Consider the following 21,333-nt stretch of genomic DNA (forward strand, 5'->3'; position numbering starts at 1 on the left):
AAGAGCGGTAGAAGAAAGTTCAGAAGAAACTTCTCTCAGGGAAATAAAGTTAGAGATTAAAAACCCAAGAAGCTTCATTTGGACATGCTTCTTCCTGTGTCCCTGGCTTGAAAAACTTCTGAAAGCTGTCACTGAGGTCACAGCCATAAGCTGGTAACTCTTGTTACAGTTTGGAAGGGCTTTTCATGGAATGCTTGGGGTTAAGAGGCACCTTCTCCAGAGTTCCAGCTCTGTCTTGTCACGAGAAAATAATTCACCTTCTCATCTCTTGTGTTTTTAAAAAGCAGATAATTTTTACTGATGTAACCTGTACAGGCTGGAGACGTTTGGTTTCATTACGTTGGATTTGCTAAAGTTCCAATTAGTGCTAAATGCTGCTGTTTGCACCCTTAGACACACATTTCTTGTGGTGGCATTACTGACTCTCCTGAGCATGAAGCAAGATGCCATTGTGTTGGGTGCTGGACTGTGACAATTACAAGGTTTTGGATTTAGCCTGGATAGCAGTATACTTGTTACAATTCCCATGTCTGCAAATCTCCGAATCCCCTTTCTCCCTCCTTTGCTCCCTCCCAGGCACAGCCAAGTTCTTCTTGTACATGTTTTTAATTCTGGACTTCCCAAGGGGCTGATACAGTGCATGGAGATTACTGAGCAGTGGAAATACAGCTTGGTATTTGGAGCCATGACTGACACTGTTTGCAGCAAGGACATTTAGCGAGACACAGCCTTGTGCAAGAGCCCCTGCCCTAGGACAGGACACAGTCAGGTGACGTCCCTTGCACTAGAGCTGCCAGTCTCTGGGCTAGCGGTGTTGCCGCATGTCCCCATTGAGATATGAACTGATATGGACTAGTGCACAGACATGTGACGGGAGCGTTCAGTGAATTGGAAGAGCTGATTTACTGAATTAATGTTTAGAATGAAATCCATATATGCATATATGGCCAAAGGACTTCTGAGATGGGAAGTGGGACATGAGTCTATACAACCTGTGTAGTGAGCAAAGGGAGGAGGTGGTGCTGAGGGTGCTGTTACGAGTAAGAGTTGGCAAGGACTGTTTGTGAAGGAAACAGCTGAAGGAGGTCAGTCTCTATATCCTGCTGCTTTGTAGCAAAAAGGAAACAACTCTCCCTTCTCTTGACTGACTGGAGGGGAATTCAATGGAGACCAGGCACCTTGGACTAGCTGTAACCTTTTTAAAGAGAGGAAACATTTAAATGTCTAGAAAAAGCTTTATGGAACTGAGTTCTCAGCCACTCTGAGTAATCTTGCTAAAGAGGCTACCATGCTTTACAGCTTTAAATCTACTTTGGACAGAGTATTAGCAATTATCCCATAGGGAACAATCCTGTATTTTCTGGATGAGCTAATAGGCCTCTTCCATCTCTAATTTCTATTGTGCTGGAAGATGTGGATGATTGTTATTAAAGGCTGTGAGAAGCAACTGGTCAGCTCGTTGCCAAACTGCTATAATTCATGGGTGTTATACATGGGCTGCAGTTTGCTTAACATTGCAATCTATGTATTCTGAATTGTTTCCACAGTGCTTGGCCAATAAAATTACAAGTTTATTATGTTTGCATGGATCTCTTGTTTAATCAAGAATGCCATACATGCTGTGGATGCTAAGTTGTTGCTCTAAAAATACCCCTTGTTCTCTTGATGCAAGAGCATGTGAATCAATTTGGGTTTATTTTTCCTTTATGTTTGAATGTAAATCCAGTGTTCTTGAATGTGAAGGGCTTGTGGCACCTGCAATAGCTGTTCAAGAGTGCTCTGCTAGTCTGACTACAGCACTGCAAATCTGAAGCATTTAAAACATCCCAAGTCAATTTTCAGTTGCTTTTATTGTGGGGAGCAGAAAAATAATGCCCTGGAGTTTAAAACCATTGTGTAGCTGTATCTGTAGTTAGAAACAGATATGTAGCTAGACAGTGGTCTCTACATGTATGTTAAAAAAAAAAAAAAAAAGTGCTCTGCTAGTAGTGTTTTAGGAAGTAGAAGTCAAAGACTTTAAATGGAGTTCTGAATTCGGAAAAGTAAGAACTGAGATTTAGGTTTTTATTTTTGTTGTTGTTTTGAGTTGTCACTGACCTCCAAGAGCTTTAAGAAAAGGGCTTTAAGAAAAACAAAATGCAACAAACCATGAGAGACTGAGTTCTCTATACAGTGAAGGACTCTGTGCTGCTCTGACATCTTGGTTCAGGGCTGATCTCCTGACACCTGTTTACTGTACAACCAGTTTTCTCATGAGAGAAAGAGGATTATGAAACCTTTTTAATTACAGGCTATTACAGATCTTGTTTAGTCAATTTGCATTCTTCTTTTGTTTCACTGCACAGCCATTCCCAGTTATGTTTCTCAAGGGGCAGAAAGATTTTTGAAAGTTTTGAGAAACTTCTGGTGCTCAACTGAGAATGTGGCAATGCAGCAATAATCAGTGTGATTACAGATGTTGTTTAGAGCCCTTCTGCAGTGGTGGGCAGTTTTTGATATCTCAGTGTAACGTGCAAGACAACTCTACAGCCTGTGTATGTGAAATGTTCTGAAGATCATCTGGAGATACTGCAGAGCTACAGAGTATTTTCATAAAATCTGAGGCTCTGTCTCCTCTCAATTCTCTGTCTCCAGGTTTTGAGTCCCAGATGTTCTTGTGATGGCGAAGAGAGCCAATGCAGGTGCTGGTTGAGGAAAGCATTGAGCCTTCTTTTTAAATCTATCCTTTGTCATGGAAGAGTGAAAGGGGTCTATCTCCTGGGTGATAGCATCCCAAATCCTGATCTTAAAAGCAGTCATAGAATCATAGAATGGTTCTAGTTCCATTTTAAATGTCAGTCATCGGTCATAGTTGTCATAACCATGATTCTTCTGAGGAAGGATAGAGACAGTGGCTTGAAAAGAAGACTGTGCTTCAATCTCTCCCTTGGCTAGAGGGCAAGAAATTTCAGGTCATAATGAAGAATTTCTTAGGTACCTAGGTAACAGGAGGGAGTGATCTCACAAGGTCAAACCTTCTAAAAGTTTTCTACAGCAGTGAGGGTTGCAGTAAAGGAGCAAGTAGGTATTTTCTTTTCACCAACTGCCCCTGGGCCCCAACCAGCCCTGAAAGGGGTGCAAAAGTCCATAGTGCTTTGGATTTTTGTGTTCTGCCTCTTTTCTTTTATACAATCCATGTGCATAACGTAGAATCTGTTTCCAGCTTTTACAGCTTTGAAATTCTCAGCCATAATGTTGCATTAAAGGAGATTTGAATTCAGGTTCCACTATTTTTCTCAGCTTCTTTTTTTTAAGTAATGGAACGCTTAAGTCTTCAAGAAAAATTGCCCTTGACAGCTTTAACTATGCTGTTTCACATCTCCCCATGTAGACATTACCAAAAGGTATTTTTAAAGCATGAAAAATCTATTTTCTTTCTTATAAAGCTCCCAAACTGATGGATTTATTTATTTATTTATTTTTAAATTTGTCCCCCAAAATTGCAATATTGGGCTGACATCAAATCTTACGGTTTTATTGTAGTTCCTGATACATCCCTTCATGATCCCCCCTGCCCCAAAGTTGGTGCCAATCCTTCAGAGGACAATTTTTTTGAGGGGGAAACAACAACAACAAAAAAAGTGTGTTTTTTTTTCCCCCTTCCTACAGGGGCAGAATTTGAGCAAATATATTTTCCCTGTCTTTAGGAAATACTGAGATGTGAAAAATGTTCACAAAAATGTATTGTCTGTATCGTCCAAAGCTTTATTTCCTTGGCAGGCACAGAACTGGTAACTGGCTGCTTTGGAAGATGAGTTTTCTGGCTTGACTGACCAACCAGAGTTCTGAATTGAGGGTTCAGATCTCTCTTCCACCTGTGCTCTTGCACAAGTCTTGGTTGTATCCCAGGGCTAAGTCCACAGAGTGTGGCTATTGTAGCCTCTTGCTTCCTGAAGGAAATGTCTGTCCTCTGTTCTACTGTATATCATGGAAGCTGTTGCTTGCTGTTAGCAAACCTGTGCCTCTGCACTCCATAGGAAGAACATAAGTTGTTTTAGTGCCCTTACATGGAGGAGAATGTTATATCTGACTGGCTCAATGTGGTGGAGAGGACATGAACCATTCTGAGCTCAGTTTCTGCAAATAAGTAATGAGCCAGATTTAATGAAAAATCTGCTTGATTAAGTCCTTCAGAGGAGATTAACATCAGGGCTCCAGGATGTTTGGCAAGAGCAAGGAACTGCTCTGCACAAAAACAAGGAAAGTGTGTTTTCAGAAGAACACATTCGAATAATTTTGTTCAACTACTTACTGTTACAACACATAATAATAAACTATGTAGCTATAGCACAAGGATGATGTAGTGATGATGAAACATATTCACATGAGGCAAACAGAATAAAATTTAAAATAAAGATGATACAGATTATTAAAATAAAGAGTAAAGATGAGTTCAGAAGAATACCAGTAGGAAAAGGAGCTTCTAGGGCAGAGTTTGACCTTACCACAACTGAGCCACTGAGTTTCAAAGTAGGTCTGGGCATCTGCAGATAGGAACTGCTGCATAAACATGGGTTCAAGGTCAGAAGAGTGCAGTCAGTTGGACAGACCACATTTTTTATTACCTTAATATATAAGATAATCAGATCATTTAATCTTTGTTGAATCTATAGTAATGTAAAAAATATGTAAATTTTCTAGTTAGCACTCAAATTATTGCTTCTGACCTTTTGTCTGTGGAGAGCCCTGACTTGTCCTTGTCTCTTGCCTCCAGCACTTTCCAATCCTATGTGCCCTGCTCAGCCTGACTGACCTAAATTGCCTGTGATAGTTACTCATAATTCTAGCACAATTTTTTACTTTATTCTTTCTGTGATGATTTTCGTATTTCACTTTCCATACTATTTAATTATAAATACCCCACGTAGACATATTTAAAGAATTATGATTAAATAATGGGTTTATACTAATGATATTACAGTTATTCAAGGTTAGGTAGTAAATGTGGGGGAAAATCTAAGCACTGGACTTTGAGACCTGCAGTGACCATCACAGAACAATTTGTGCATTTTGCCCCTTTTCCTTCTGTGCCTACAATTGTCAGCTGGCAAACTGCAACAATCCTTATTTCCCTGGGCTGTTGTGAGGAGTGGAATAAGCCAATCTAAGGTACTTGGATTTGTTGATAACTCGTGGCAGGAGGAGAAGGTACATCCTTTGCTTTCATGGTGAAAGCATCTGTGAAAGTCCAGCTTTTGGACTGGTTCCCTTGGAGGGAGGAGGATGTTTTCTCAAAGCAGTGTTGTTCAAAACTGAGTAATATTGTCTCAGAAAATTGCCATCACAAATTAATCTCTCTGCAGATGTGTGAGTTGGCATCAAAGCTGGGAGAAAAGTGAAGAGGCTCTGATGTCCTCCCCGGCTCTGAATGCCAGGCCAGTGACCAGATGGCACTGCTACCATTGTGGTTTCTCCAGCACCCATCTCCTGCTGTCATGTTGAAGGCAGGGCTCTGTGTTTTAGGGAGCACAACAGCCATGGCACCTAGTTCCTTGCTGCTGGTCTTCTGAGTTTAGCAGTGTGCATTTTCATATGAACAAATAAATCTCTAGGTTGTAGACATGAGGCTGGCTGATAAGGAGTTCAACAGGTTATTTAATCCATTTTCAGTCCCTGGGAAGAGAGTGATCTCTTGTTCAATGCCAATTATTAGAGTTGCCAATTGGAATCTGAGGAAGATCAGTAATATTCGTATGTGTATATGTACATATGTGAGGCAGGGGAGAGAGGATGGATGTATGTGTGAGAGAGGAGAATTCATGACTAGAGTCTGGAGTCTGAAATGGAAGAACAGCAAGCAGCCTGAATTCTCTTGAAAAAACAGCTTTATGGGAGCTTTTTTCTCTCTTTTCAGAAATGGCTTTGACACAAAATTCCTCGCATAGTTTAGTTTCTTTTATGGAACCAGTCAGTCTTGCCTTCAGTCCTCATGAAAACCCTTACCTGCCCTGGCAGTTTATAACACCTCAAAGGGCTGCATTGTCTTACCTTTTGTTTTAATTCCTATTTTATTTTTAATTTTATTTTTTTATTCTTTATTTTTTTTAATTTTTTTTTTAATTTTTCTTCTCTTCTCATTGAGAGCTGTCCTGTGCAGGTAGCGTACCCACACTTGGAGTTCAAGTAATTTCTTCTTCTCAGATCCCCACATCAGAAGCTTTAAATGGCTCTTCAGCAGGTATGTAACTCCACAGAGTTAAATTGCTGTGCAAAATCTGCTGGTTTGCAGATGGTATCAGGAGATAATTGGAACAAGAGCAGAGCCAGCAAAGTAACTGTGGCCTTTTTTCATTTTCTTTTTGAACTTAGGTAGAGATGTGTTCATAGCAGCTTTAAAAGGAAGATGGAGGAGGGACAAAAAAAAAATAAATAAAAAAAAATTAAATTTCCCAAGGCTTTGGAGTCTTCTTAGGAAAGGGGAAGAACTGGGAGATATGATCCAGCATGGGTTGCTGAATCAATAAAAATAAATTATGAGTTCTTGCTATCACCTCTTATAATGTATGATAGGGGACTCTTAAATCCTATCACTACCTGCCAGGAGAGATTGTATTTATATTTAACTGAGTTATACAGAGATAAAGCTCAGGGTTCTGTTATTTTAAGAAAACTGGATGATTTTTTCTGCTGCGAATGTGTGTTTATGTGCAGCAAGGCCATCATGAAGAGCTGGGAAAAATCCTGTGGTGTACAACTGTGCCTTGACAGGGGGATGGATCAGATAACCTGAGAGGTTTTTTATGTCTCTTGACTTCTCTGGCTAGTGCTACTCACAAGCTGCTGATAGTATTGGTGTGTTCACCCTCCCCTCTACTCTGTTGATTCCTAATGATCTGGAATGCTACTGAAATGTCTCCTCTGTTTTATTGCTGTCCTAGAAAAGGGGACTAGTTCACCACACCTTTCCCAAACACTCTCCCAATGCTGTGTGGCTAATAATACTTAGCTTTTATGGAGTGATTTGCCCTACCCCTGCCAAAAAGGAAAAAGACTTAATGATCTGACCTGGCAGCTATGCTTAGAGCTCTACTGCAGCCCTTGGAACAGAATCCAGCAGCTCTTTAAGGGCTGAAAACCTTGCTGGAGGCCTTTCTTCTATTTATTTAGGAAGGAGGTGTCAAGAATGTGGTAGTAATTTTTTATCTGTCTGTGCATTAAAGGTGAGCAGGTAGGTATGGAGTAGATATATTTGCTGAAACTGAGTCAGGATTTACCAATTTTTTTCCTTATTTCCTTGGAAAAAAATATTACATGACAGATATTTTTGAGTTTTTAATGTCTAGTGGAGATGGAGGAACAATGTGGCTGACTTGCAGATCCTATACAGCTCAAGGCTATGAATACCCCTCATTTGAGTGAGAATTGGAATCTGTGGTTCGAGAGGAGGAGAATCTGACTTTTTTCCCCATTTTATTGTAAAGCATTATAGTCAGATTTCTCTTCTGTGTCCTGGAGGCTTTGGTGCTGGTCACAACCATGTCATGGACTTCTGTGTGGAAGGCATCTCTGAATGTATCTGAAATTACAGCCCCTGCACCAGAATGCTTAAAACCAAAACTATGAGAGACTCTGCCAGGTTCAATTCAAATCCTTTCTAGCTTTGTGTAAGCCCAGAAGGGCTCACATCAACAATTGTCATTGTTGATGACAATGGGTGCTTTTCCTCTGACAGGTTGGGCTTGCCCTTGAACTGCCAAAGTGGAGAACCAACCTACAGAATCCTGCCCAGGTCCTGCTGGTATTCACGCAGGAGGAGGGAGCTGGGCTCTCCATAGCTGGCTCTTTCTGCAAATCCACTGTAGTGCATTTGTGTTTTTTCTGTCTCACATTCTGTTAATTCACTGCAAGCCCTGTAAATGAGGATTTCAAACTGCTTCTTACATCCCAAGGGCTCCTTTGTGAAGATAATGTGGTCTGTCTCCAATGTCCCAGGGGAATCCATGGGAAGACTTCTAGTGCTCTGGCTCCTGCTTATTCTACTGCCTGATTTACATTGAAAGGCAGGAGGACAGGGAACATAAAGACCATACAGTGGTAATTTTCATACTGGAAAGTGAAAAGCAACACAGGCAAAGGAAGATTAAAGAAAAGTATCTCTCTCTTTGTTGCTGGTTCTTATTTTGAGGACAAATTTGACAGTCTCAGCTGTTTGGAGATCACAAGTTCACTGGAACATTTTTTGCTTTTCTGTGTGATCTTCAGACTTTTCTCTTTCAATTTCAGAGGGTTGTTTTGCCAGCACTGCCTGAAGCCACCCAGAGATAATTCTTATCTCTCTAGAGATTTTTTTTTTTTAAAAAAAGTCCTTTGCTGCTGCTTAAGTGGTATCACTTTACTCTCAAAAAAGTGTTGCTCTGGTTTCTGGTGGGCAGGATTTGGCCTGTGTTTGCTGTTAGTACTTCTGTTGTTCTTGTGTCCTAGGATGTTCTATACCTTAACTACTAGTATCTGGAGATCTGTTTTCTTCAGCTATGTCCACCAGGCAGGGGAAAAGAAGGCGATTTGGTATTTAAGGTGTATGTTCCTTTTTTGCTAATTGTTCTGTTACTGTGGATGAATTTGGAGTGGTGCTTTATCTACCAGGTGATGCTTTTTTAGCTTAAATTAACTAAATGTTTTGAAGTGGATTATTTCAGCTGTTAAATTCCTGGATGGAGACTCCTTTTCAGAATGAAGTGGTCTTTAATTTGATTTTTCTGATGTATTTGCAAAGTGGATTGAACTAAACTCTTAAAAGTTGATTTGGGTTTTCCTTCCTGAGTGTTCCTTTGCAGAGAAATACTTACTTTCTGCCTCTGGTTCTTCATTAGTAAAACAAAGATGACATTACTTGCCTTGTTTCACAGTGGTGATGCTTGCAGAGCCTGTTAACACTTGTGGTATTTAAATTTCTTACCTGGGAGCTTTGTAATAATGCTATGGGCTTCTCTCAAGTAGAGGATGGCACTCATGGGTATCAGCAACTGCACTTAGACCTCCAGGGCAAACAAGGATGGTGATGTTGTGTGGTGTGATCACACACACACAGGCATACATTTTTGAGGGTGTATTTGTGTGAAGTGATTTTGGTAGGACCGGGGCTACATAGTGACTGAGAAACACTGTACCTGGATCTAGGAAAATACTTGTGCCAGAATGGAGATAATTTTCTACTTAGTAGCTTGTGTCATTCTGTGTTTTGAATTTTTGGGTAAGCCAGTGTTGAGAACACACCAGTGTTTTAGGTATAGCTGAACCCTGCTTGTGCAGTGTCATGGTTGTCTGTTTCTCATTCTGCCCATCCTAGGAGCAGGCCAGGGGCAATCAAGAACCTGGGAGGGGGCACAGCTAGACCCAAATTAGCCAAGGAGATATTCTGTCCTATATAATATCCTTAGCTATAATAACTGTGGAGTAGTCTTTCTGAAGTAGCCATCTTTCAGTGACTGCCTTTGCATTGCTTGGCTCTTTGGTGTTTTTTTTTTCCTCTTGCACTTATTAAACTGTCTTTGTCTGGAATTATAAGTTTTCCTCACTTTTACTCTTCTGGTTCTCTCCCTCATCCCCTTTGAGTAGAGAGAAAGTAAGTGTCTGGGTAGCCATTTAGTTCCTGGCTGGGGTCAACCCATCACTAGTGTATGTTGAACATTTGAATGACCCACTTCCCATCTTCTGAGCATTTATGTGGGAAAGATTAGCTGATATTGGTGGCTTTTGTCCAAGTTAGCTTTGAATGCAGAGATTATAAGAAAAACCGCTGTGTGCAGCAAATTTGTCACCCTGAATAAATCCACAAATTTGCTGAGCAGTTAATCTTTAATTATGAATTTTGTGCCTTAACCCCTCACCCCTCAAAAAACCCACCCCAAAACAAAACACTAAACCAAAAATGAAACAAACAGCTAGAGACCTCCAAAGAGCAGTTCTGCTGGCTTTTTAGGTCCCAGAGCATTTTAATCCAATTTGCCTTCAGCTGTGAGCAGTTTTCTGATAGTTGTTCCCAGTAGCCTATGGTTGTTCGCATTTTAACTTCTTGGGTGCTGTTGCGCTCATATGATTGATGAAAGGCAGATGAAAATTGCAGACAAGCTTCCCATGTGTGGGGACAAAAAAGGTTGTCAACAGCATAGAAGTAGGTCTGTAGGCAGAAAAGGGATACCCCAGCATGCCAGAACAAATGTACTGAGAACTGTCATTTGTCACAGGTGAATCTGTCTGCGATCTCCATGTTACACCGTGCGCTTCCCAGTGCTCATCCCTTTGCTCATTATTAATTACCATTTCTAAGTATGCAGACAGGGCTACTGATGAGCTATGTTCATCTCTGTGCTGATATAGCAGGATCACTTAGAGAGATGAATCTCATTAAGTGAATCAGTTCTGGCTTTTCAGATGTCTACCTGAAATGATCATTTGCTCTCTCTGGTTGCTGTGCTCTTCTCTCTCCTGTCTCTAGGTGAGGAACATGACTGCCTTTGATGAGGCACTTTTTAGTCGTCCTGAAGTTTGTTGTCAACCTGCTGAAGGAACTGCAATGCTTTTACACTGTAATTTGTGGGAAACAGAGTTATATATTCCACTGTGAGGTATATGCAAAGCACTTTGCCACTTTCAAATTGGCAAAATCCGGAGGAGAGTTTAATGAACAAAAGTAATTTTGCTTCATAGTAAAATTTTATGGGCATGAAAATTGTTATGCCACTGAATACTCTGAAGGGCTTCTGAGAACTTTTGTGATTTATGAGCTCAGGGATTCCCAATAATATTCTGAATAATAGGGGTCCCTTCAGGGATGATTTTTCAACATGGAATAAAACCTGCACTACTGTTTCTAGTTTTATTTATTCTTCTTTCATGCCAGGCAAGTTGTGTAAAGACTCAGGACTGCTGGACTGGGAAGTCTTGGAGACCTGCTGACTTCATATTAAAGAAGCAGTCATTAAATTTAGATTTAGTGGTTCAGTATCCTGTACAGTGAGATGGTGGGATTTCTCAGTGCCAGAGGCTCTTAATTAATGAGTGGAGAGGTTGGTGCTCCAGAGGACAGGGTCACCCTCCAGGATGACCTGGACAGACTGGAGGAATGGACTAGCAGGAACCTAAAGTTCAGTGGGGGGAAGTGTAAGGTCTTGCACCCGGGAACACATAGCCCAGGAGTGAAGTTCAGACTGGGATCCACCTGGCTGGAGAACAGCCCTGAGGAAGGGCCCTGGGGGTCTTGGTAGATAACAGGCTCAACGTGAGTGCACAGTGTGCTGCAGCAGCAAAGAAACCAACAGAATGCTGGGCTGCATCAACCAGGGCATCACCAGCAGAGATCATGAATTCATCATCCTGCTCTACTTGGCACTTATCAGACCACACCTGGAGTATTGCATTAAGTTTTGCTCCCTGTTCTACAAGAAGGATGCAGACAGGCTGGAGAGGGTCCAGAGAAGGGCCACAGGGATAATCAAAGGACTGGAGGACCTGCCGTAAGAGGAGAGGCTGAGAAAGCTGGGTTTGTTCAGCCTTGACAAGAGAAGGCTTAGGGGAGACTTCATTACCGTGTTCCAGTACTTAAAGGGTGGCTACAAAGAATATTTAGACTCCCTATTTACAGGGAGTCACATGGAAAAAGACAAGGGATAATGGGCACAAGTTGCTCCTGGGGAGATTCCAACTGGACACAAGAGGTAAATTTTTCACCATGAGGACAGTCAAAAACATGGAATAGTCTCCCAAGGGAAGTGGTAGATTCCCCCACACTGGACAGTTTCAAGTCTTAGCTTGATGAGATACTGAGCCATCTCATATAAACTATAGCAGTACCTACAGAGGTTGGACCAGATGATCCTTGAGGTCCCTTCCAACCTGGCATTCTATGATTCTATGACTCTAATATGCATTGCAGTGTAAGCCATGAAAGATGAATAATTGACAGGACTTGGCATTTTTGTGATGCAAGCTTTCCAGCAGGGTATTCAGCAGACAGTGTAGCTTCTGCAAAACAAAAACATATGGATTGTGGAGAGAGGCATGTATGTAAAATGAAGCACAGAAAGGAATTCTTACAGGACTAGACCACCATTTGTTTCCAAAGGAAAAATAGTTTCTCTGATTATCCTTTCTCCATCTCTACTTCTGTCTAGAAAACTAAAACAGTTTATTGAATTTTTCAGGTCATTTAGTTTTGTGTAAACTCAGCTTGAAATTGCATTTTCCAGGGGGTTTGTATTGCCTTAAGGGAGTTGTAATTCATCCTGATATGTTTTCCCCCTCTGTTCTGAAGGGTGATTCTCCCTTTTTGCCATGGTCAACCAACTGAGCTGCTTGGTGTCCTCAGGGATGCCTGCCCCTGGGGTGTTGTGGGAAGGGCAGTGGGGTTGTATGAAGCCTGGCCCATGGGGATGGGGAAATTTCACATCTCAGCTGTGTTTCTTGGAGTGAGCAGTGTGATCCTGGAGAAAAATGCAGTTCAGCATTCAGCTGACCAGAAATTAATTTGTGGGAGATGAGTTTTATGAACAGAAACAGCTTAATTTGGCATTATAAGGGTGTATTATTTAATTTTATTAAAGAAAGCCTAAGTGTAAGTTTTTGCTGTTTCTGCATCAATATAACTTGGAACTTTTGGTAATTTTTCTTTCTTTTCCCCAGGGCAAGATGTTTTCAGCTTAGTTTAAGTTGAAGGGTGGGCATTTTCTGTAGTGTCACAATTCTGGATTTCTCTCACTTTAGGGGAAGGAAATGTTTTGGATTTTTTTTGTTTTCAAATAGTACATTACATGTGAAATCTCCAAATTTCCATTGAATTCAGCTTTTAGAATGAAACTGTCAAGATGTTCATGCAAAATTACTCTGACACAGAAAAGCCAAGGTTATTTGTTAGTGTTGACAAAACCAAGCTAAGTTTCTCCAACTAGCAGGTAGAAAATGGAATAAAATGTCTCTGCTTTAATCAATGATGTGCTACTTTTTTTTGGTGTGTTTTGTTTCTTTGTTTGTTTTTTTTTGTTATTGTTTGTTTCCTTGTTTATTTTTTAAATTATTTTTTATTTCTGTCAGAATTCAGTTTTGGAAAATATGTCCAATTTTCTGTACCTTTTGTTCCACTATTTTTCAACTTAAGAACTTAAATAACAGAATGTCTTAGAAAATGTGGTACTCGTCTACATCTGCCCCTGATATGCCTGCTTCTAGTTTCTTAGCACAGTTGGGGCAATGTGAAGTGGAGGCCTCAGAATAGCCTCTTGAAATGCTTTGAAGTTTCCTCTGCAATGGTGTGTTAAAAGCACCCCATGAAAACAACTCGGGAACCAGCTGTGGCTTTCAGGCTTTGATTTGTGTCTTAACTGCATGTGACATTTCCTTAGTAGTTACATTTGCTCCACAGTCTCACGAGGCAGAGCTGTGGGGGAATGTGCTTTTGCAGTTTTTCTTGGTAAGGTTGTGTGTTCGGCCTCGCCTATCCTCTCTGGTTTTCAAGCTCTTAAACCATTGCAAGAGTCACATCTACTGAATTTGAAGTGTCTTGTCTCAAAAGTAAGTGGGGACAGGGTGGAGGCCGCCTGGGGTTTTGGTGCAAGTGCATTGCCTGGCCTGAGACTATGTTTTGAGTGATTTTAGGGTCATCTTTCTGTAGGTGACCGTGCTGTGTATTACCACTGCCTCAGGCAGCTCCTGCTGTTTCCTGGGAGAGACCCTTTGTGAGATTTAACAGCAAAGGGATGCTCATGCTTTTGCTTTCTATGCATTAACAACAGGCAGAGCTGGATTTTGTTAGTCATCCTGGGTGAAAATCCAGAAAAGCTGTAGTAAACAACATGGTTTTACTTTGAATTTATACCCAGGAACTGAGTAGGATTCAACCCACTCCTGTAAAGCTGGTGTTAGCCTGCAGTTTGCAAGATTCCTAATAGATAAGTGACATCTTCAAATATATATAGGACATAGGAGATGTGGGGAGAGGCACACATAGAGCTGGGAGAGTATGGATGCTGCCTTCAGTGGTAATTGTGACTGAAGGTAGAATTATTCTGTTGAAATTTGACCAGGATGCAGAGATTTTATTTAATAAGTTTAGGGCTGGATCTAGGATCCGCTGAACTCAGCAGAAGTCATCCTGCTGTTCCCAACGTGATTAGGCTCTGAAACTGGAAAACTAACTTTGTGAAACCTCACCGTAGCTGTGAACAGCAAGAAGGGTGTCGTGGCTGGCAGTGCAGGGCATGAGCTGTGATGCATGGTTTCATCGAGACCCTCATGAGGGGTCCTGAGCCCCTGTGGGAATATAGGGAACATCCTAAAAATGTCACTCTTGTAATGTTTTAACTGGAAGCAGGCTGTAACTGCTCCACTCGGTGTAAGGGGATACAAATCTTGGTTGCTGCAATTTGCAGCTGGTTTATCCCCCTCTGTATGGGAAGGTGTGTGCAGGGTTTAAGTTGTGATAAAAGGATATTGTCCTTATTTCCCTACTGCACAGCGTTGGTTTAGCTGACATGGGCTTGCATATGCTGACTCAAATCTGCCTGGCAGGTTTCTTTTCACGTCCTGCTGGAAGCAGCTTGGCTTTTATCTTCCTCGTAAAAGTCTCTGCATGGGGAAATAAAGGGACAAAACACAATTGGGGATGGAGAAAGTGAATCCAGTAGAGAGAGGGATGCTCAGAGCATCTATTCTAAAGCCATTAAGTTGAGCACTGACTGCATAGTCACGTACCAAGGTCCCTTACAATTTGAACAGGTCGCTTCCTGGTTTATGCTGACAGTAACTGACTGCTGCAGCCATTGTGATATTGATTAATCCTTTGGCATTTTTCTGCAAAGCTTTAAACTCCTCAACCAGCAGCCTTGCAGCTGGGAAACCCAAATAAAAGGTGTAGCTGGTCCCACTGCTGTAGGAGGAGGAAGAGGGAAGATGCAGCTTTCGGAGTAGAAAATATCCTTGTTGCACAGGAAAACATTAATGAACCCAACCCTTTGGCTCACATTTCTCATTTAGACCCAAATTTTAGCCAAACTGCAAAGTACCTGTTAACAAAACAAACCAAAAACCTCCAAGCGTTTGCTAAAAATTTCCTTAGATGCTTTCACAGCGCAAGCAGATGCAAAGGAAACTAGCCTGTTCTTGAACCCTGCAAGGAGGAAACAGGGCTGAAATATTAAAATGAAGCTAAAACTAAATGAAGAGGTGCCCCAGACCTCTTCCTGAGGCTAGTCCCATAGTATCCAAAGGAATGAACTGTGTGACATTAGTATGCTAAAAAAGCAAGCAGCAGATGCTCAGATGCCCTTAACTTCCACTGAGGAACCTTTATTATTTCTGCAGAAGTTCCCATCCTGTCTGAGCCTGGGAGCTTTGCACAGAGGCTCACAAGTTATTGGATCGCATAGCTGCCTTTCTGGGAATGGGTGGCATTGGACAATGTAGCTGATAACCCATGAAATCTGAGATCAAAGCACCAAGGATATCAGAGTGAAGTTGTACTTCCCACATTCCCAAATGTACTGCTTAACTCCCCACTCCTCCTACCTCAGTTTTGCGAGGGCATGACATGGGAGTGTTCATGGCTTGGCAGTTAGTTGGTGGGTCCTGGGAGGCTCTGACTCTCCTTGAGCACTAAAGATTCAGCTGAAGTTTTGTCTTACTCAGTGTCTAAGCTGACTCTCATGCTCTGTGTCCCTCGATTTTACCATTGCTGAAAGGTGATAGAGTGTGGAAATTCCCATGTTCCTGGAGTCAGTGACAGTGGACAGGGAACAACAAAGCTCATTCTGGGCAAACTGTCCTGTTTTGCTGGATGGAGATCTTCATAAACAAACTTTCCAGTTCTTTCCATGGCAACTCACCAGTCTGTGGTAGCACTCCAAGAAAGAGGAAAAAATGACTGTTCTTTCTGATGGGGCTTTTGAGTGAACAAGGACACATCTGATTCCATCCCTGACCTCGAATAGCCATAGCTGTAGAGAAGGCAGCTCACAATGTTTGATTAATTCCTGTTGGCATGTTTTATTTCAAAGCAAAACATTTTGAGGTTAAAATAAATGTTACTGGTTACATGATGCATTAAGCTAATTACTTTTTTTTTTTTTAAACTTGATCCTGTAATACCACAACTTTAACGGATAAATGCTAATCTCCCCTTTGGGTAATTTCAGATGCCTTGGTTGTTACACAGTCTAAAGGAAAACTTTTTTTTTTTTTTCCCCTCTTTCTTTTCCCTTTGTCTACCTCCCTCCCTTCCCCCTCTTTAGGTGATTCTCATTCTGACAAAGCTCTACGACTTTAACTTGGGGAGTGTGACTGAGAGCTCATTGTGGAGGTAAGTGGATTATAGAAATCACAGTAACTGTGCTGGAGGGGTTGTGCTCTGTCTGTTGTGGAACTGGGGGCTGAGCAAGGGGAGAAATGGGAAGGAATCTGAGGTAACTGGAGGTGTCTTTTGGAAAAGGAACACATGATTAAGAACACATTGCTTTATTGAAATGGGGTCTGCAAGCAAAGGAGTTTCTTGATGTATGGGCATTTCCTTGGCACATAGAGCAGCTTGTTGGTTTCATTCTGGCTTTTGAGTGGCCTTAGACAAGTGTCTTCATTGGTTGGTTGGACTTGATGATCTTAAAGGTCTTTTCCAACCTTGATGATTCTGATTCTTTAGTCTCAGCGGTAAGGCTGGCAGTGAGAACAGTCTCTATAGCAAATTGGTGTGCAATACAGTGCATTATATGATCTTAGCTGATTTTAACCATGTTCCTCAGCCCTGTGAGCTAAGATGGTCATCCTGGCAGTGAATCTGTGTTGTCTTGGGCTTTAAGGACTACAGATATTACAGTGAGGTGCTGGTGTCTTCACTATTGGTAGATTAAGATGTGTCATGTATCTGCCATACACCTAGTCTGGAGTGTGAGATTCCTTGTGCTCATCTGGGAAAGCACACTGGATCCCACCTATTTTCCCCCTCCTCCCAAGGAGGGGTTCCTTCCCCCAGGGTCAGTTCCTTGACGTCTGAAATGCCCAATAGTTTCTAACTACTGTTGATTACTCTTCCTCCTAACATCCCACCTGGGGCATGAAAAAGTTATGCGTTTCACAGGATTGTTATTAGGTGTTTTTTACCCTAGAGACAAAAATAGCAGGTTGTGATTGTCCAGGTTGCTGAGAGTGTAGTTGGTGGAACTGCCAATGCATTGTAGCCATTGCTACAATGAGCAATGGATGTGAGCAGCTTCTTGGCAGTTGATCTCTTACACTTTTTCTTCCTGGCTACTTTAAAAGCCCCTGTTTAGAGCAAACTTTGGGCATGTGCTGCAGATTTATTCCTGTTGATGTACTTAAGGGTTAATTGTTCAGTAGAGTTCTCAATTTGAACAGTACTTCCAAACCCTAATTGCACTGTACCATGATAATCTGAAAAAGTATAAATAACTGTGCAGCTAATAAGAGAGAACACAGTCATTTCCACTTACCCTAGTACTTTTCAAGGTATTAAAGCTTTAAAAAACTTTTGCCTCTTTACCTAACAAGTACAAATGGCACTTCCATTGTACTTTAAGTGTAATTGCCAAGCGATCCGCTCTGCATAAATAATGGAACAAGCAGGCAAATGCTGTCCTACTACTGAACTCACAGCATCACCTGAGCTCTACAGAAAGATAATATCACCATCCCTTCTGGAATTTTCCCAGAATGATGGAAATGTGTTTTACCACTGGTACAACTGAATGCATCCAGGACTTGGTCAGCTGTGGAAACCCACTGAATTGTGAGCATATTCTCAGACACTGCTGCATCTTTTCTGCAGTGCAATAGGGGCCAGTGTGGGGCCCAGATATTCAGACATGTGGAGAAGTCAGAACCTCTTGGATTTTCTTCCAAGGTTTGGAAGGAGAGTTTGGGGTAAGAGCTAGCAGGTAGAACTTTTGGGCTCTAAACTGTAGTTTCCCACCTGGAAAATTCAGGATTAAGCCATGTTGTACTTCTGAAGGGAGAGCTACAAATTTATTTGGAAAGGACATTGTAGAAATGCAAATAAATAGTAAGTGGAAGAAATAATCAAAAATAAACACATGTTTTCTCAGGATTTTCTGTTCTATTTGCACATTAACACCTCTGAATCTTTGCGTTATTTAAATTGGTACTTTTCAATATTTTAATTTTGAGACCCTGAAAATTTCAAAGGTAGGATCTGTCTTGGCAGGGTGAATTTAAGCTTTCCAGCAATGCGTTTGCTTTCCATAGTAGTTTTTGTAGACTCTTTTAAAGCCATCTTTGAGTCTCCAGAACTTATGGGTTACAAACTGAATACAGTGATCAAATAATTATCAGGAGGTCATTTCCAGGAGGCTTTTGTTTTTTATTGGTTTGTTGTTTTTTTTTTCCCCTTTTCTGGGAATACAGTACATCCTTCCTGCTAACCAGGAGTCCTGCCCTTCAGAACCGTGGTGCTTCATGATATCTATTCTGAACGCTTGGCAATCACAGTTGCTTCCACAAGAGAGGAGTGGCTTTTGTGGCAGAGAGCAATGAATCAGATGGCAGTTCTTCAAAGGATGCTGAGATAAAGCAGAGTGCAATGCAATCTCCAAATATCATCTTGCCTCTGCCTGCTTCAAAACCTTCATCTTGGTTCCCCCCGGGTTATAGCATGAGAGGCTTCTTTTAATGGAAAACTGAATTGCCATATAAGAGACATTTCTAATCCCTGCATCTAAATAGAAAGACAAGTAAATCAATAAGAAAACATCCTGAATGTAATTTAAAAAAAGGGCGTGAGAGCAAGAGAAGGAGAGAGGAGAATTAAAAGTTACATTGGAAGCTGCTCCTGTGTCAGGCTGATATGAGTTTAGACAGAGGAAATGCTAGTCAGCATTTAAATGCAGGAACACAGACATTGCTCTAATAAGCAAATCTATGCTTCTGGGGCCTAAAAAAACCTAATAAAAATCACAGAAAAGGACTCCATTGCTACTGAAATAGCTAGCCTTGAAGCAGCTGAACTCAAGGAAAGACACACACTCTCAGTCACATCCCTCCCCCTTGTGAATGCTACATCTCTTCTGGATCACGAGAGATACCTGTCAGTTATGGTTTGGGTTTTTGTTTTTCTCATGAAGTTGAATATAGGTGATCATTTTCCTCCTATGAAAGGAAACTGAGTTATTCTGGTTGTGATTGTGATGATGTGAGACATCGGAATTTGCAGGAAGAGGTCTCTTTGTATGTTATTTATATTAATAAATATACAAGGCATAATATATATATGCATAATATGTACTATAACATGTAGTATATACTTATATGCTATTTAAATTTGGACTGCAATAGCTAAAAGACAGCCTCCATCCCAAGAGAACTTTCAATCTCAGATGAAGACAAGGAGACAACTGGGTGACAGAGCATACAGGGGAAGTGCAGGTCAGCAGAGCTGTTTATGATCAGTGCCATGGCCATGACTGCAACACATCAGCTCATTAGGTAGTGGGGAGTAGTTCAGATTTTCTTCCAATGTGCAGGCTCTTGCATGTATCAGCTCTGAGTACCTGCTACCATTTTACCCACCTTTGATGGATCCCCTGGTGCTCTCCACCTCTGTGGTCCCAGCTAAATTGTCTGATGGTACATAATGCCAGCCCATGCATTAATCCATTTTCAAATAATGACTGACTCTTTCTGCTTAAGAGGGTAAAAAGCCGGTGAAGGAATTTTTGCATATATTCATTCTTGTTTTCTTGTTTATTAACCAGGAAACTGTGTTCCATGGCAGTAGTAAAAAATCCCCAAGTCTTTTTTTACTTTTGTGGCTGCTGGGCCTGAAGGGATTGGTCTGTTGTGTTAGCCTCTGTATTGAGTTTGAAAAAAAACAAACAACTTTGGTTTTTTAGCAGAGATGGCAGCTGCAACTCCTAGCTTCGAGCTAAGGGAGTAAAACCTCTCAGCTTGGTTACAAGCTGCCTCATGTCTTGCATTGCTCTTTCATTCAGTTCTGCTTGAATTACCAAAGGGCTTTATGCTGTTTCTTTCTATGTCCTTGCCTCTAAAGCCTCCCACAGCCTCCAGAGACCATCAGCATGTTTCAGTGTACCTCTAGCATTTATTTCCTTTGCAAAGTTTCACATCTCATTTCTGTGCCCTAGGTTCATGTGTTGCACATGGAGCTGGCTTCAGCTAGGGCTGCTCTGTGGGTGCAAAATGGTGATTGTGGCGTGAAATGCTGTGTCTCCCCTTTTGGGAATGGAAGCTCAGTCCTCTTGCTTCAAATGTAGCTACCTCTTAAGATAGGTGAGTAAAAAGGCAGAGATCAGGAGATTGAATAAGCCTCTCTCAGATTTCCGTATCATCCTCTGTGAAACAAGGTAAACCTAAAACAGGTCATGGCACAGCCAGAGCTTCCTTAAAAGAGTTGCTATCTCAGAGTTATTTAGACTGTGGTGCTGACAATGGCAGCTTTGGTTTGTGCCACAACCTCTAGCTCAGTAGTGGTCAGGCTGCATGTGTTTTGCAGTGTAGTTTTTCTGGAATTTGCTGCATTGAAATGCAATCTCCAGACAGCCACTGTGACCAGCTAATGTATCCCTGCAGTATTGTCAGATTTGATTACGTTTATTGTTTTTCACTTTTATGCTGACAAGATACATGTTTTTTTCTGGAGGACTGTATTCAGGCAGAAAACGGAGTTTTCAAAGTGGTAACACTTCCCATTACTGCGTCTTATTTGGCATTTTTTAACAGCACAGAGCAGGAATCCTGTGCTGATGAGGAGAAGGGTTTCTCATATCTGCAATTAGCCATTAGGGCATGGAGGAAAGGAGTCACCAGGTTATGCAAGCACAACCCTGACCTCTCCTGGGTTTGCAAACCAGGGTGCCCAAAAGTTCTCTTGCTCATGCTGACATACCAGGCTTGGCAGAGGCTCCTGACATCTGTATTTATCCAGCTGGAGGGGGCCAAAGGGAGGCAATGCAAAATCATGTAAAATGTAGTAGTTTAGCAAATAAGATTCTAAAAGCCTCTGTGTGTGTCTTAGGGTGGTGTGTAGATTGAAATTCCACCTTTGCTTATTAAGATGCCTTAGTCATCTTGTTTCATGGAGCTCATTTGTCTTTAGTGAACCAGCCTTCTGGCTGGTCCATTTGTGTTGTCTCTTAATTGCTCCATCAATGACCTTTCTGGGAGGGCGGGGATATCATCAGACAGTGGACCTTTTGGACTTATTAATTTTTTGTTTGCCAAGAAGGCTCTGAGACTAATTGCCAAGACTTCCCAGAAGATATTAGTTTACAAATTTTAATGACACTTATGATTTATTAATGTGCTTCCTCTGCATCTGCTCAT

General features: G+C 41.4%; 1 protein-coding gene across 1 annotated transcript in view; it reads left to right on the plus strand.

The window, feature by feature from the left end:
* SORCS3 (sortilin-related VPS10 domain containing receptor 3) overlaps window positions 1-21,333 on the plus strand; it is a 275,728-nt gene that overhangs the window by 77,130 nt on the left and 177,265 nt on the right. Inside the window, exon 3 of the mRNA XM_010007928.1 lies at window positions 16,257-16,324. Within this exon, the coding sequence (XP_010006230.1) occupies window positions 16,257-16,324 (68 nt within the window). The remainder of the gene's footprint in view (window positions 1-16,256; window positions 16,325-21,333) is intronic.

This window comes from Chaetura pelagica, unplaced genomic scaffold (assembly GCF_000747805.2).
Source record: "Chaetura pelagica isolate M959 unplaced genomic scaffold, ChaPel_1.0 scaffold531, whole genome shotgun sequence".
NCBI classification, from domain to species: Eukaryota; Metazoa; Chordata; class Aves; order Apodiformes; family Apodidae; genus Chaetura; species Chaetura pelagica.